Source organism: Lupinus angustifolius, chromosome LG12, assembly GCF_001865875.1.
Source record: "Lupinus angustifolius cultivar Tanjil chromosome LG12, LupAngTanjil_v1.0, whole genome shotgun sequence".
NCBI lineage: Eukaryota > Viridiplantae > Streptophyta > Magnoliopsida > Fabales > Fabaceae > Lupinus > Lupinus angustifolius.
In genome coordinates, this window is record NC_032020.1 from 129,510 (window position 1) to 147,175 (window position 17,666).

The window sequence follows — 17,666 nt, forward strand, 5'->3', positions numbered from 1 at the left end:
AAACTATCCTTTACTAAAAACTGATCAAGAGTTCAACAACAAAACAACAAGATGGAGAAAGCAATTCAAAGACAAAAAGTCCTTCTTCAACATCTCCAACCTATCTCTTCAACTTCATCTCAAACCCATCAACCCACTACTGGTCTCTCTGTAAGTATATTTTATTACCCGTGTTTTAAATTGCGATTGCAGATACCTTTATCGGGTTAAGTTGTTTTTTATAGCAGTTGCGGTCGTGATTACAGTGTAGAACTGAGAGAGTTAAAATTTTAAAACAATGATTATTATCATTCTAATCTTTTAAGCTTATGTGTTATGTTACCACAATAAAATTGTATTCTTTTTATGTATCTCCTGTATTATATTATATTATATGTTTTGTTTTCTGGTGCAAGTGTTTTTATGTTTTTTAGTGGTTGTTTCATTATCAATTTTTATATTATTAGTACTGTTTTTTGTTGTTGTCTTATTTATGTATTGGTTATGTAAATTAACATAAAGTGGATTATTGTAAAGGTGGAACAGAAATGTAACTTAAGATGATTTGGATTCATGTTAATTTGAATCTTTTGACATTTCAACTTTTGAAGCAAATTAGAAATGTTCTATTTGTTGATTCAACAAATTTGGTTTATGTTTGTTGATTTATTCTTTTTTTTAAATTTATTATTAGGCTTCAACCTGTGCTGCTGGGAATTTTTCTGAAGATGACGTTGTGATTGTAGCGTAAGATCAATGCTAACCTTTTGTTTGTTTTTTTTGTTTATCATGTTTTAAATTGCGATTACGGTTGCATGTTTACCGCAATTGTGGGAAAATGCAATCGTCGGTCGCGACCCCGTTACAGAAACTCTTAAAATCACAATATTGCAATTTAAAACAATGTATGAAACTAATGGCGTCGATTTCAATTGAATAACCAGTGCATATCGGACTCCGCTTTGTAAAGCAAAGCGTGGGGGCTTCAAGGATACCTATCCAGATGATCTACTTGCCACTGTTCTAAAGGTAAACTCTTTGATTAATTTGTTGGTTATAAGGATTGGAAATTTGATTGCCATATATTAAATATGGTTTTGTGGTTGTTTATATTGTTTCACAATTGGAAGTTATTGGCCGACGTCAGTTAGTGAAATTAAGATTTGATTGTTGTTATATGATTGAAAGTTATTTGCCGACCTCAGCTAATGAAATTAAGACTTGATTGTTACTCACGATTGAAAGTTATATGTTGACCTCATCCAGTGAGGTTAAGACTTGATTTTGTTATATGATTGAAAGTTATTTGCGACCTCGGCTGGTGAGATTAAGACTTGATTGTTGTTACATGATTGAAAGTTATTTACCTTTAAAGGTGTTTGGTCAAAATTATTTTAAGCTTCATTTCTTGGATTATTTTTTCCCTTTCCTCTTTGTAGTTTCTTATTTATTTTAATTCTCATGTAGGCTATGATAGACAAAACAAATTTGGACCCAAGTGAAGTTGGAGACATAATTGTTGGCACAGTTCTAGGACCAGGATCAGAAAGAGCAATTGAGTGCAAAATGGCAGCATTTTATGCTGGTTTCCCAGGTAAATTGAGCTTTTATGAGAAGCTATATTTTCTAACTTCAATAAAAAAAGCTCTTGATTTATATAAAAGCTTTTACCAAAAGTACTTTTTATAATGGTAGCAAAGCACAAAATATCTTTTAATTTCTGCAAAGTATACAATAAAATCACTTTTATGAGAACAAAGTGAACATTTTGTCAAGTTTGAAGTTAGCATGGTTTATATGAAATTTCTGACTGACTTTACCAACTGAAAAAACTCACAACATGGGCTCATTTTCATTCAGTGTTTAGATCTAATGTATTTTTTTCCTCAATTTCCAATTTTTATCTGATCTGTTCCTCATTTTTTCGACCAGCAACGGTGCCTCTTCGAACTGTCAATAGGCAATGTTCATCTGGCCTTCAGGCTGTTGCTGATGTTGCTACATATATAAAATCCGGCGCCTATGACATTGGTAAGAATGAAAATCGACTTTATGCAAATAAAGTTGTTACTTTTTGTTTTTGCCTAATCATACTATGATTTGATGCAGGCATTGGGGCTGGATTGGAGTATATGTCACAACTTAATACTTTAAGCTTTGGCAAAGTTAACCCAAAGGTACATTGCAGTTGTATTTGTTAAAAGTTCACATTTCAATTTAACATATGGTTTATTCAACTTGACTTTTCATTATGCTAACAGGCAAAATTGTTTCCTAAAGCCGGGGATTGTCTTCTTCCGATGGGAGTCACTTCAGAGAACGTCGCAGAGCGTTTTGGTTTGACAAGGCTGGAGCAAGACCAAGCTGCTGTGAGTTTTGTCACAAGTTTCTTCTTCCTTCATTATTAAATATGCTATGAATATGTTTAAGATGCATAGACTCCTTTAATTTGTGTTATTAGGTTGAGTCTCATAGGCGCGCTGCAGCTGCAACAGCAGCCGGTAAATTCAAGGATGAAATCATTCCTGTTTCTACAAGGGTAAGTGTCAAATGCAGAGGTTGATTACCTTGTAGTATTCATAATTCACTATTAATGATTTTATTTCCGAAGTTTGTGGACCCGAAAACTGGAGAGGAGAAGCAAATTGTAGTATCTGTTGATGATGGTATCCGACCACAGACAACTTTGGCAAGTTTGGCAAAGTTGAAGCCCGTATTCAGGGCTGATGGTAGCACAACAGCAGGTAATCAAAATACACATGTTCATTAATTTTGTAACTACGCGTAAAATCTTCAGCGGAATGAATCTTTTCGCTCCATATCTCATTTCATGTTTAACTTCAGGGAATGCAAGCCAAGTCACTGATGGTGCTGCAGCAGTTCTCCTTATGAAGAGAAGAATAGCTTTGCAAAAAGGGCTTCCTATTCTTGGAACCTTCAGGTAAATAATAATGATGCAAAAACATTGAAAGCCTTTTATAGAATATCAGATACATCAATTGTTTATGCACAGAACCAACAAAGTTTTGGTCAACTAGTGTAAGGCCCTGCTAGATCTCAGAAAAAACAAAAAGTCAAAGGTTCGATTTCTGTGAGCGACAATTGTTGGGAGGAGTAGCCATACACCCTGAAAGGGATTAGTTCCTTACCCATAGGATGAGGGGATACCTTAGTAGTACCAAAAAAAAATTGTGTATACACAGTCCTACATGTATCCTTGAATTGGTGCACCACTTGCATATAGTTCCTGCAGTTCATGTTTCTTTTCTTCTGTATATTCCATATCTAATCTATACAATTAGCATTTTAAACATTTAATTTGATTATGTTCATTTAACATCAAATTACAAAGATAGTCTTAGTTTCTGAAAGTACATTTTAGATATTAGATAAACTATAGACAAGAATTTGTGAGAGAACATGTTAATAAATATATGAAATACTCATAATTTTGTAGGACATGCATATAACATCCCCCAGAACATGAAAAATATTCCTAATTATATACATGTAATTACTTATTTAGTTCTTATATTCAATGAATCAGTAACTCATTATGACATGGAAATATATTCAAATATGAAATGAATCAAAGTTAAGACTCTAATACAAACTCATTCTTCATCCTTTATTCAATTTTTTAGGACTTTTACTGCTGTTGGAGTAGATCCTGATATCATGGGTGTTGGACCTACTGTTGCTATTCCAGCTGCAGTAAAATCTGCTGGCCTTGAACTTAGTGACATTGGCTTGTTTGAAATCAATGAGGTAACAAAGTTTTATTACTTGTCAAGATCAGTGTTTTAAATTGCGGTTACAGCAATTGCAGTCATTGCGGTCGTTGCAGTGCGAATTATTTTATGAGTAGACAAATATTTTTGAAATCGACGCGATCTGATGCGGCCCAATATGGTTGCATTGCGGCCTGGTGCGGCCAAAATGTGGTATGATGTGGTTACGATGCGGGCCGCATCATTGTGACTTGGTGTCATATAGCACGTGACGTGATCCACAATTTGAATCACTGGTCAAGATAATTAAGAACATCCTTTTATGTCAAATATACAACTTTAGTAAATCTTGTACTAAGCATTATGTTGGTCTTGTCTAGGCATTTGCTTCTCAGTTTGTTTATACATGCAAGAAATTGGGACTTGATACTAACAAGGTCAATGTCAACGGTGGTGCCATCGCTTTTGGACATCCTTTGGGCGCTACAGGTAAGGTTCATCGATTTTTCAGTTAGAATTCGGATAAACTCAATGCACGAGGATCCTACTTAGTGTAACTATTTCATGACAGGTGCACGTTGTGTGGCAACATTATTAAATGAGATGAAGCGTCGCGGGAAGGATTGTCGCTATGGTGTAATCTCAATGTGTATAGGTTAGTTTTTCTTCTGATCTCTCCCAAACTCAAACCAGATTAAACTATTGAGCATAGGAGTATGACATATAGTACTACATAATCATTTTAATTATTAAAAGCTAGATTAGTTCATGTCAAAAAATGGTTATAATGTGAAAGGTTGGGTGATAAAAGTTTAGAATTCTTTCAAGATTCATAGGACAAAATGGTCATCTCATAGTGGCTGAATGTAAGTTAAAGCACTAGTATGACAAGATATGTTATCTTAGTTCAGAATTCTCTCAGTAACGAAAAGAGAAAAGTACTTAGAAAAGAAAGGAAAAATAGTATAATATGACATGAAAAGATTTATACATATTATACACAATATCAATATATCATTCACCATTATTTATATTTAAGAGTTAATGATGATTAAATATGAATAATAAATCGTAAAAAACTACCAGACTATCACTGCATACATTTTTTTTCCTCATAAGATAAACAGATTACTAATACATGCATGAGAGTTTGTAATATTATTTGTTTCATTGATTAATATCATAATTGGGATTTGAATAATTTCAGGGTCAGGCATGGGAGCTGCTGCTGTATTTGAAAGGGGTGACTTTTGAAGATTAGTATCATTTTAGAATGCTTTGAAAGAATCTATTCATATATTTATGGTTTGTAACCATTTTTCTACATAGTAGAAAACAATAAATGTATCACACCAAAAATTAATAAATTGAAACATTTTCACCATGTTTAATGTTTGCATAAGGATGGACGGTGCTCATTAATGTGTATATACATTAATATTTTAATTTTTTCACCTTTTTTGAAGTTTTTTTTATGCTTTACAAAATCAACCCACATTTTATATTATATTTTCTGATAATATCATTATATATTATTCATCCTTCTATATATTATTTCTTTGTTTTTCTTCAATGTATTTTCCAATGTGAATTTAAATAGGGTTATTATAATTAATTATATCATTTTTTTTACATAATTTCATAAATTGTGTATAATAATATTACACATCAAAAGAAAATGAATGGAGAGATATGCCAAATTTATGTATGTGTTGTAACATTAACAAACTAACAGTTAAGTATCAATTGGCTGAGTTTGTTGTATCTCAATCAAATGTATCTAATTTTAGACTCCAAAAATGTAGTTGTATGTGTTAGGAAAAGGCTTGCATCTTAAACTTTAATTAGTTTATACATATGTATTATCTATCGTAATCATATTAATGTCAAGATTTAGATCTTCATGTTTTTCACAAAGGTAAGAAAAAACCTATCATTTTCATAGACTTGAATTGTGAAAGGAGACTTCTTTAATATGAAAAATACCATAGAATGTTGTTTTCTCCATCATGCATAGAATCATTGTTTCTCCATCAAGGCAGATTTCATTCCTTAATAGTACATTAGTGATGGAGATAAAGTATTTCCTAGTTGAGCAGAGTGCTGATCATTCTTTAATTTTTAGGGCATGACAATGTACTTATATCTTACATCATACACATTCTTGCATGTAATATGATTTTTCAAATAGTCATGTTATTTCACATGATATTTTATGCATCGTAACTTTTCAAATATTCATGTCATTTCACATAAAATCTATTTAATCTCAATTAATTAATTAATTGAGAAACAATATCATTATAAAGTAAGTTTGTCTCATAAAATAGATAATATGATTTAACTATCTCATTAACTATTAAACCATTACATTAGACACAATTCTTGCTCACTCAATCAAGATTCTACTTAGTTTATAAAGGATATATTTGGTTTATCCTAAAGCCAGATAAATTTAAGGCTCCATTTTTTTCCAATACTTTTAATAAGCAAAATTCTAATACTCGTTTGAGTTATTTATATCAATTTAAAATAATTTATTGACAATATCAATTTCAATTTTAAAAAATTTCTAATAATTTGATCCACAAATAAGTATAATAATTGTTTTCAAGGTTTCATTGAAAAAACAAATGGTAATGAGAAAAGTAGATATTTAAATCATTATCTAGCTATGAAAGTAATTGATGTGAGATTTACTTCACAACATGTCCCCTCCATAAAAGCTTTTCGGACCAGATGAAAGGTTGCCTTTCACTTCATCATTGCCCCGGTTTTGAGTTTCTTGTATTTGTCCATTAGAAATTGGGATCAACCTAAAACTGTCCCAATTTTAGGCTTCTTCTCACTTCCCATTATAAAATGTGATCAGCCCAATAACTACCCAATGTGAGATATATAACAACAACGATGACAATTCATAATGTCCACTAATAATCCAAAATAATAATCAATAAAACATGATAATGGGAATTAGGATTAAAAGGTCATCATTATTTACTGATCATGATAAAGGGGGGAAACTAAGCAGCAGTTAACATATAAGATAGTATAGTTCATTAAAAATAAGCTAATTTATCAAACACCACCAAATAGCTTATTTAGCTGCTTTTTGGTCTTATCAAATACACTGAAGCTAAGTAAGTGCTGATAGGTACACCTATTCTAGGTAATAGGAACATTGTATAACTGACAAAAATAAGTGAAAAACAATATACAATCAATCTTGCTTCTTGGTTTCCTTTATGATACAAGTTGATAATGTTTTTTCTACTTTGAAGCACTAATAAACTTCAACTCAAGACTATTCCCCTTGTATGGTACAATGATTAAAAAATATATCAGCAAAAGAAATGAAATGCCTAAATCAGCAAAAGCTGTAATTTCAGCACATAAGATTTCATGGCCATTTTTTCTATGGTAGTAGTGATCAACACAGTAAATGCTTCAATTTTACCAGGGGCATATCTAATACTTTCATGGAAGGAAGCTTATATATGCTGTGCTACAATTTGGTAATGCATAGTTTGTAGAAATGTGTAATTGAGACCCTGAAATAATATTGCAAATAGATCAGTGAAGGAGCAAAATTATACTCTGACTGCAACTGGCATCAAAACATGTCAAATGTATCGAAAAAATGTTCTAACATCATAGGGGTGTTCGCAGTCCATTTGGATCAATTTTTAGGCAAAAAATCCTCTGATCCAAACACATAATTAACATTCGATCCAGTCTGGTCTATTTATATTAAGATGTTCAATCCAATCTGGTCCAAATATAATATGCGGTTTCAGCTCGGTTTGGACTAGTTTTTTCTTTAAAAATTAAAATTGTACTCAAAACTAAAAAAATTATTAAATATTAAGCATAAAACAGGAAAAAAAATAATGCTCAACAACCTCAAAACAACATTTAAAAAGTGTCCAACAACATTAAAAGGGGTACACGCTTAAACAATTTTGGTCCGGTCTGGATCGGTTTGGATCCAAGAGGTAAATCTGAAAACCGGACCGGACCGATCAGTCTTCTTTAATAAAAAATCCAATACAATCCAAACACATTTGGTTTTTGTGATTTCGGTCTATTTTAGATCGATTTTTTGTTTTATTTTTAGACTAGTCTGGATTTGAACATCCTTACTAGCTTGTAGGGATAATATCTTTTGTCCCACAATTTCTACCCAAAAAAAAAACAATTTGTATCACTTCATGTACCATCATTTGTGATTGGTAAGAAAAATACCTAATTATTAAACTTTTAACTTAAATATATTTTTCAACCAACCACAAGTGAACATGGAATGACGCACTTTTTGAGACAGAAGATGTCTCCCTAGCTTGTAGTTTTCTGAATCAAACAATAAGTTTATAGAATTGTTCAATAAAAAAAAATTGAAGGAAATTTGTAACTTTTTAAAAATGAGCTTGTAACGTTTGAAAACTAGTTTTCAAAAAGCTAGTTACATATTTCAAGAGCTTTCAATAATTCATATCACAATTTTACCTTGAAAATTTTATCAAATCAGACCAAATTACCTCAAACAAGTTTAAAAATTAAGATTATTTTTTATGCTAGATATATATAAATGTTTTTCCCTAGCAGCATAAAAGCCAAAATAATAAATTATATAGTGTAAAAATAAACAATGGTCATAAATAAATTAATTTATTAATCAATTAATAAATTACTAAAAAAATATAATATTTCATGTCCTTTTAGTGATATAGTAAATTCCAAATACTTTTAACAGCTAATTTTACTGAACTAACTTTAGTTCAGGTACCTTCATAACTATAAGCTACAAGCTCACAACTAGTTTTGTCGAATAGAGGCAATATGTAGTTTGATCAGTTTACCTTGTACAGCAATTTGACCCTTATCAATCAGATCTCTCTAGCTCCCGAAATTTTTTATCCCATTCACGAGACTCGTAATCTTGCTCAAGTAAGTCCTTGTCGGTACTATATACAATTTGATCTGGTCCTATCACTGTTTTTTGGGCCATATCCCGAGCACTGAAAAGCTGAAAGCCGTAAAAGATATTTATCTGAGAGTCTGTTTGGATGAAGCAATTTTAAATTTAAAGAAATATTTCAAGTAACAATTCACAACGACATAGAAAAAGCACACAATACTATAACATAACTTGTACTAAAAACAGAACTGTGCATGAGATCATCTACAATTGTGAACGCCTTTTCAGTTCTTAAATGGGTTCTGCTACTTATTTTATGCTTACACTTGCCAACAGCTTAAGAACATTCACTCCAATAGTGAAGATCTATCATTTGTCTCCAAACACATATATGATCGAGTTGCAAATTAGAAACGAGTTCTTAACAAGAATGTCTCCCATAGAGGTGAAGAACATGATGAACGTCCTTTAAAATTTAAGAACCCACCCACCATTATGGGTGCTCTAAGGCAGTAATACATATTGGACGTCATCCAGTAAGCAGCAACCATTCAGAAAGAAATAGAAACTATATGGAATGCACTAGTATAATAATGTAAACTTCATTCAAAAAATCATTTACAATGTTACATCTTTACATGGTCATTGATTTTATAAGAAATAAAACTGTTTGAGCAATAATAATGTTTTGATAAACAATATCCAAGAGTTATGGAAGTATATACAGCAAAACCTAAGGGAAATGAAGATTTAAAACAGATCCAACGTTTCTTTTCTCCTAGTTTATATTAGGAAAATCTTTCATAAACTTAAAAGGAATATTCTCCTGAATTTTATAGTCTATAAAAATTTACAATGCAATCTATACTATAGGATGAAGACGAAATTTTTATGTCATACTCAGATTTTTCATGGTTTTCATGGGGGGAAACAGAGAACCATACCTTCTGCCTCAGTGAAGTGTCAGGCAATTCAACTGCTCTTGCACACTGCTGCCTAACTTTGTTTCTATTTTCAATCTGGGCATTCTTATTCCGAATAAGAAACCATCGGACAAGAGGAATTGCAAAGAAGGAACCAGCATATATCTGCACATAATATGATCCAATGATTGGAGATGGCAGCCAAGTTAAAAACCCAATGCTAATAATTATAAAAACAAGGATTCGCCCTCCTCATTCAGAAAATATTCAAATTTAGCTCAAGAAAAGTGCAAAATAGTTGCCAAACTATCAACATACTTTTAACAGTAATTTTAATACATTCTATTTATCTAATATTTCATGGCCCATAGCAAGGGAAGATAAGCATCAATTACCATTTGCTGATCAACCCTCTTTCATCCTTTAGGTTCATCCCTATGTCATTGGCTCTAGCTTTTGTATTATAATTTATACCTATAGCTAGAATACACCTTATAAGGGTTGAGCTTTACTTTAGAAAAGAACACCGTTATAATTCCAGTAATGCATATGATTGGCTCGCTTTATCCATCATCTCATGTGTTAGGAGCAGTAGAGTGAGCCAACTCACTCATAGACGAATGGCCTGGCAGGTTTATGTGAAGAGAGGTAGGAATAGTTTGAATAGAGAAGGGAAAGTGAGAGGTGAGCTAAATGTTAGTTAAAAGTTGGGGATGGAATGCACTTATACAGGGGTCAATATAAGGTGTGGTTAAGAGAGTGGCATAGACAGTTGTGCACTTGTGCATTTGCCATTTACTGGGCAGAGAGTGATCTATGCTTTCCTCAGACGGAGATTAGCTCAGGGAATACAGAGGTTTCTCCTTGTAATAAGTTTCCATTTCAGTAAATAATATGCCTTTTCCTTTTTTTTCTAATTTCAGGTCACTAACAGTTTTCTACACTTCCATTTCTCTTTTTCTCCCTTCATAAATTACATAGGTGCCATATTGGTGAATATCAGACCTGTTTACACAGAAAATAATCATTGGAACCTACATAGTCCATCCTGGATAGTGGAACGGACTGGCCAATGCTTCTTAGCTCTACCATTATCCCACACCAATTTGCACTACAATCTAGGCTTAAAACTATCTGCTCTCATGTTTCAAATCTCAAAACTTAAATGCAAACTCTAAAACCATATTTCTCAAAGAAAATCAAAGTAGCATCTTAAATCAGAAGTAAGAAATGACCACAAAATTCTCCTAATTAGCATCATCCTAAATCATTATGTTCCTTCAAATTGTGATTCCTATTCCAAATTTGAGAAACTTAGTTGTTTGGAAATGAAAATACTAGTCATACTCATACCTGAAGAAGAGGAAATATGTCTGCTACAAATTTAATGAAGCTACTTCGTGCAACTGGCATATCTCTTTGGATCAATGAAAAACAAAAGTGAGGGCACTGAAAGAACAAAAGAGAAAAAGCTAACTAATGCATCATGTGAAAAACATACTTTAACATAGTTCCAAGAATAATGACTCCAAACAGATTAAGGCCACCCAGGCCAATGGCCATTGCTCTCTCTGATGAGCTAGTCTTGCTGCAGAAGAATATTCACCAATGTTATGGTTTCACAGACGAATAACAACTAATATATGTCAGACAAAAATACAACGACTAACCTGAATTCCCATTTATTCTCCTGGAAAAACTTCTCAATTCCTCCAATCCAATCTGCCCATCTTCTTCCAACATACTCCTTCCGCTTACCCTTTTGAGAAGCTGTCTTCTGCAGAGATGGAAACCTATATAGGATATTTCCCTGCATAACAAGCAATCTCCATGTAAGTATACAGAAGGGGAAAAGTATCCCCATCAGAAACCAAGAACTATGTTATATTTTATATGTAAGTGCCAATTGGTATATTATGCTAAAAACAAGAACTTGTGCTTTATGCAAAACAAAATGAATTAAAAACTAAAACAATTATATGTTGCATCCTTTTTAAAGAAATTTGTCAACTTATGCCAACCGGAGGGTGCCAAGATGGAGCACTTTTAAGGACAACAAAAAAGGATCATCTTGTGAACACTACTGTGGATGAAAATAAGGAAGAATGAATAAGCTATTTTTTATCCATTACATTGTCTCAGTATACCACGGCATCACCATAATATGTATATATATACCTCCTCATCAACATCAGGTTGACCATCAAATCGTAAAAGCACAGGTAAGATATAGGATTCGTCATCCTGGAACCAACCAAAGATACAAGGTCAAACAGCAAGACAAAAAAAACAAAATAATATGACATCATAAAAGATGCATGAGCATTTTGGACGCAATATAGAGAAACTGCAGAACAATAAATAAGAAAATGCAGTAGACCACAAGGTAAACCATTTGCGCCTTCATTTAAATCCTTTTACCCAAATACAATTGAATACAAAGGAAGTAAATAGTCATACCATACGAATTCAAGAATGGTGCATATCAACATCATTTAGAAAAGCTTCAATTTTATATTAAGCTCCTAGTTTTAGTAATAGTATCTACAGGCTACAAATTAGAAAATCTATTTATTCATTTATATTATAACAATTGGCAAGGAAACAAGGATCCAAAATGAAGAAATGATAGAATAAAAACCAAAGAAAATGTGGAAAAGAACATGTCATCAACAGAATAACAAACTACTTTATGCCAATGCAAATCCAACAAAAAAATCATCAAAATATCCTGTTGAAGAAATAACTTACCTTAAGCCCATCCATAGAATCTATATCAAGATATGGAGCAAGTTCTTCAGCTGCAACAACACCACCATTAGATGCTATGTATTGCCCAATCTGCATGTGAAATGAGCAATGTGGAACAATCAATGGAAATAGACATGCTTAGGTGGATGACAAAGGTAATTAAAAATAATAAAAAGAGAATATATATGTAAATGGGCTATCTTCGAAATAACATCGTGGATGATAAAAAGTAAAAGAAAACCAAACAAGTAGTTTGTGCTATGTGTTTGTATGTGTGTAATTAAGAACAAAAAATGACCACACTTTGACAAGTGGAAGCATTAACATAATAAAGTGGAAAAAGGAACAAAAGAAAAAACTCAATCATCAAAGGCAACGGACCACTGAATTCAGTCCTCGATTATTACCAACTTCCATCTCTCTTCTTCAATTCCTTGATTGGGATCACCATCTCCAAATACAAAGGAGAAGACCTATCAAAAACAATATCAGAATCCTTGATCTTTATTTGAAAAAGAAAAGGAAAATCATAAGAGAAAAGACAAATGTCAACTTTAAATCACACACCGATTCAATGAAGTTAAACTTCTCATTATCAGTTTGTATCCTCCTCCTCCGATAATAATATGGATCCCAGTACCTTCAATGGTGTAAAATTGATACATTACCAAATATGTCCGAAGAGGAGTAAAGAATATATCTAATTCAACTTAAAAGTTTAAACAGTAGCAATTCAACTTAAAAGTTTAAACAGTAGCAATTCAACTTAAAAGCTTAAACAGTAGCAAACACTTGAGCTCAAATAAATGTTGGGCCCTTACAGCCTATAGTATCGCAATTGGTTCCAGCTTCATATAAAATAATTTTAGTGCAAATGGGTATTAAATATGAATATTCGTACATTACATGACTGCTTTTCTTGAATAAACTTACAAGTGAAATTAATAATATAGCTTTAATATTGTGTGTCAAAGTTCAAATCTAAAGTGTTAATCAAATGTTCCATGGAAGAAAATAAGGAGGGCGACTAGGGAACCCAAATTAACTACATTGCATTAAAAATATCAGATATGCACTTGCTGATCAACCAGTTTTTTAAACCTCCTCTTCTTTATCCTCATTCTTCTCTTCTTTATGGTTTTACTCTTTATCAGTTGCATACTTCCAAAGGAAGGATCAAAAGTCTCTTGGTAACCAGAAAGTGTAAAATGGCAGCCTAGTGCAAAAGGCTCATACCTAGTGGGATCTAGGAACGGTAGATGTGCGCAGCCTTACCCTTGCAAGCGAAAACACTGTTTCCAGAATTTGAATCCATGACCTCTAGGTCACAAGGCAGGCAGCCTTACCGTTGCGCTGAGGCTCACCCTCCAGAAAAATTAATTTTTTTTTAAATTCTAACTATCAGAAGACTGCAAGAACCATGAATGAAAATATTCAAGCTATTAGCTATAAAATGCAATTCCTAGACTACAAAAGAGGGGAGCACCCATAGTTACCAGGTTTCAGTACTTCTTGGTACACATAAGTGATACTAGTATGTGGATGAGGTAATCACTTCTTACCATATAATTAAAAACCTTTCTTTACACTGTCAAGTACCATGAGTTAGTATGTGTTTCACATGAATACTGAGAGGACCTAGTAACTTTTGGACCATATTTTCCTATCTCAATCCCCTCTGCCCCAAACCACAAAATAAATATTGAAGTAAATAATTACCAGAATAAGTCTAGCGGATTAAAGTAGAAATTGAACCCTGAATCATATGATCTGCCTCCACGTCTACCACGATTGTCCTCCTCACTGTAATTAAAGCAGTGTTAGTTGTACCCAAAAAAACATTGTTAGTGAATTAACGTCACACAAGTTCTCAGGATAAATTATATTTGGAGCAATCTCACATGACATAAAAAAGTGTTTAGGAGAATTCAAGATATCAAAGTTATCAAGTACCTTCTGCTGCTAGTAATAAGAGCAATTATTGTAGTGTAAACAATAACAATCGATGCAATAAGTGCTGTCCCAAAAGAAACTCTTATCAAGTATTCTACTGCAGCCTGTCAAAGTCAAGGTTATTATCAATAAAACAAGCCCAAGTAACAAAACATGATCAACAAGTATTAGAAGAGACGATGACTATTTCCAATACCTTAGTTTTTTCAACAAAGGGTTCAGCTTTAATCCTAAATGACTTGGTGTTGAGCTTCAACCGATAATCTTTTGGAAAGACATACAGAATGTCACCTTCCACCGAAACCTACAGAGAGCGTCACGACACAATTGTACTTTCATAATAAAAAAGTTTCAGAGAATAGAAAGCCACAAAGGCCAGGAAGCATGGATACGACAAGGTACATGGATACTACACAACACAGACACGGGCATGACAAATTCTTAAAGTAATAAGACAAGACATAGCTATTACACAAGATCGAAAACTAGTATAAGATTAGCGTAAAAGCACAAATATTAAATTAAAGATTGAAATAATGTTTTAGAAATTAGTACAAATCATTGTAAGCATACTAATTATTATGACATTTCAATCAATAGTATAAAAAATTCAAAAACTAAAACTAAAATTGTAAAATAGTATAATACTAATAGGAGTATCCGAAAAGGTCTAGTAATACGTGTATGAATGGACAAGCAGGCTATTTTAAAGTGCATATGCTTCCCATACCAAAAATAACTAACAAGAGCTTTCTTCACAGTGAACCCTATAGATGGCAATATATCCATAGACTAAATTTCATCACATCATTTATCTTTAGTTCCTAATCATAATCACGGTTAGGATTTACTATGAAACCAAGTCAATAACAACCCTATCATGTAACTCGAGTAAAAAGTAGTCAGAGTAATAACATTAATTTAGTCCCTAAAATTGACATCACCAATCTGGTCCTTCTAGATTACAAAAACGTCAATTTAGTCCCTGAATTTGCACAACATCAGTCAATTCCCTACCAAAACCAAATTAATCAACTGATATTGTACAAATACACGGACCAAATTGACATTTTTGTCAGATAATATATTAATCAATGGTGAGTAAATCAGTGTTTCAAATTGCGGTTACGGTCGCGGTTGTGGTTACTGTGATTGTAATCATTGTGACTGTTGCAATGCAGCTTGCAGCCGTTGCGCTGTGAATTATTTTCTTAGTAAAGGATAATTTTGAAATCAATGCGGTCTAATACGGTCCAAAGCGGTTGTATTGCAACCTGATGCGGCTGCAATATTGCGGTGTGATGCGGTTGAGGCGATCACAGCAACCGCAATATTGATGTCCGCAATTTGAATCACTTGGTGACAATTCATAGACCAAAATGGCATTTTACACAACAAATGCACAAACAATCAAAGTTACCCCTAACACATGATTAAACGAAGAAACCATGTGACCAACAAGGTGTTGATCTAGTGTGTAAGGCCCTACTGGATCCCCAAAGTCGAGGGTTCAATTTCTAGGAGCGACACTTGTTGGAGCGACAACTCCGAACCCCAAAAGGGATTAATTCTTTAACCAAAAGGAACCATGTAACTACGCTATAACACCATTAATAAAGAAAAGTAAATCACCAAAATTTAATTCTCTCCCATAAAGAGTGTGAGTATATGAGTTCAAGCAAAATAGACGGATCAACAAAAATGGAAGAAAACAAAACCTCTAAGAATCCATCAGTATCAGCAGCAATAGCTTGAAGAGCCTTTTGAGCTTGATTCAAGTTAAGCCCAGCTCTACTAGCTACATCCCCAACTGTAACCCTTCCTCCACAACCATCCACAGCTTCCATCGTTCGTTTCCTCACATCGGAAGATAGCTTCTCACTCTCCAATACACCGCCGGGTCGAGGAATCCCTCCGCCGCCTATGTCCACCGTAGCCCTAACCAAAACCCTAGAATTCGAATTCAACCTTTTCGGAAGTCCTCGGAAAATTGGGTTTGGAGAAACAGAGAATGAAGTTTTTGATAAAAATGAAGAAGTTAAAGGAACAGAGCGAGGGTTAGAGAAAAAGAGAGAAGAAGAAGTGGGTGTAACACTGAGGCATGTGAAAATGGTTGACATTTTCAAAAGTGTTATAAATTGAAATGAAATTCAAATTCAAATTCAAATTGAGATTGATTTCAATTTTGTTCTTCTTCTTTTTTTGTTGAGAGTGAAGAGAAATGGAATGTTAAAGATGAGATTGAAATGAATAAAAGTGTATGTGGGGTTGTGGGAGAAGAAGGAAGGAAGGGAGAGGATGAGGCCTTGTATATTGACTTATTTCTCCTCATCACAATCAATATCAAATTTCAACCTCATATTGTCATAACATATAATAAACAATAACGTGTTAGTATAGTTATGTAAAGTTAGTTTTGTTAAATCGATATGATGACCAAAAGGTTAATGGTTCGATTCGAGCAATATTTGTTGGGATGGGTAGCTACACAGCGTAAAAAGGATTAATTTCTTATCTAAAAGATACTGTTGGTAGTACCAAAGAAAATATAGTTATGAGTATATAAGGTAATTATAAGTTTCAATTTTTTGGTATAATCAACTTATCTCTCAAAAGGAACTAATCTTTGACGTGTGCATACTTGTTTCTCCTAATAAGTGTTGTTCACAAGAATTGAATATTTGGCATTTGGCTTAATTCGATACTTGGAGAGATCTGATTGGGTACACCACTTAAGTAACATTTTGTTGGTATTGGAAGCTTATATGAATATAGAAAAAAGAATTTAATATATGTGAAATATTAGTATAAAGTTTTATTTACACAATCAATATATCAGATTAACATTCATTTGTATTACTTTTATTTAAAAGTAAAAAATAATTAATAAATAAATGATGGATGATGTGTTATATTTTTTTGTACTACCGAGGGCATCTATCTCGTCACCCCATGAGTATGAAACTAATCGCTTTTAGAATACATGATTGTCTCTCCCATAAAGTGTTACTCTTAATAATTAAATTATTAACATTTTGGTCTTTTTTAGGAATCATATAAAACCTTATTCAACCGGTTGTTGATGATGTGCTAATACTTAATAAGGTAAAAAACACTCATAAGGATTAATAAAAATATATTAAATCTATAGAAAACTCGGGCAATAAATTAATTGATTGAAGCATAAGTATTTAATGATATTAAAAATGATAACTATAAAATAAAATAAGCTTCAAGTTGGATACTAAATATGAAAATAAAAGGTACTACCTTATTGGATAAATTTGCCTATCAAATTCAACTAAATAGATTATTTTTTATTAACTAAGAATATAAAGTTAATATTCATATATTGTTAACATAAAAATTTATACCTACTCAATATATTCCCAACAATTTAAGGGTTTTAAG

At 32.7% G+C, this 17,666-nt stretch overlaps 2 protein-coding genes across 2 annotated transcripts; one reads left to right on the top strand and one right to left on the bottom strand.

The window, feature by feature from the left end:
• LOC109362222 (3-ketoacyl-CoA thiolase 2, peroxisomal-like) lies at positions 1–5,101 on the top strand. The gene is made up of 14 exons (XM_019607867.1): positions 1–150; positions 674–726; positions 924–1,008; positions 1,447–1,573; positions 1,912–2,010; positions 2,089–2,156; positions 2,241–2,348; positions 2,441–2,518; positions 2,591–2,723; positions 2,824–2,920; positions 3,624–3,747; positions 4,091–4,199; positions 4,282–4,365; positions 4,918–5,101. Exons 1-14 carry the CDS (start codon positions 52–54, stop codon positions 4,962–4,964), a joined length of 1,311 nt encoding a protein of 436 aa, XP_019463412.1. The 5' UTR covers positions 1–51; the 3' UTR covers positions 4,965–5,101.
• On the bottom strand, positions 6,869–16,467 carry LOC109362221 (uncharacterized protein At5g03900, chloroplastic). The gene is made up of 14 exons (XM_019607866.1): positions 15,974–16,467; positions 14,452–14,559; positions 14,256–14,359; positions 14,022–14,105; positions 12,870–12,942; positions 12,710–12,775; positions 12,303–12,392; positions 11,730–11,795; positions 11,222–11,361; positions 11,053–11,139; positions 10,905–10,968; positions 9,573–9,716; positions 8,570–8,736; positions 6,869–7,261 (listed from the first exon to the last, which is right to left on the bottom strand). The coding sequence occupies exons 1-13, from the start codon at positions 16,373–16,375 to the stop codon at positions 8,593–8,595; spliced, it is 1,572 nt and encodes a 523-aa protein (XP_019463411.1). The 5' UTR covers positions 16,376–16,467; the 3' UTR covers positions 6,869–7,261; positions 8,570–8,592.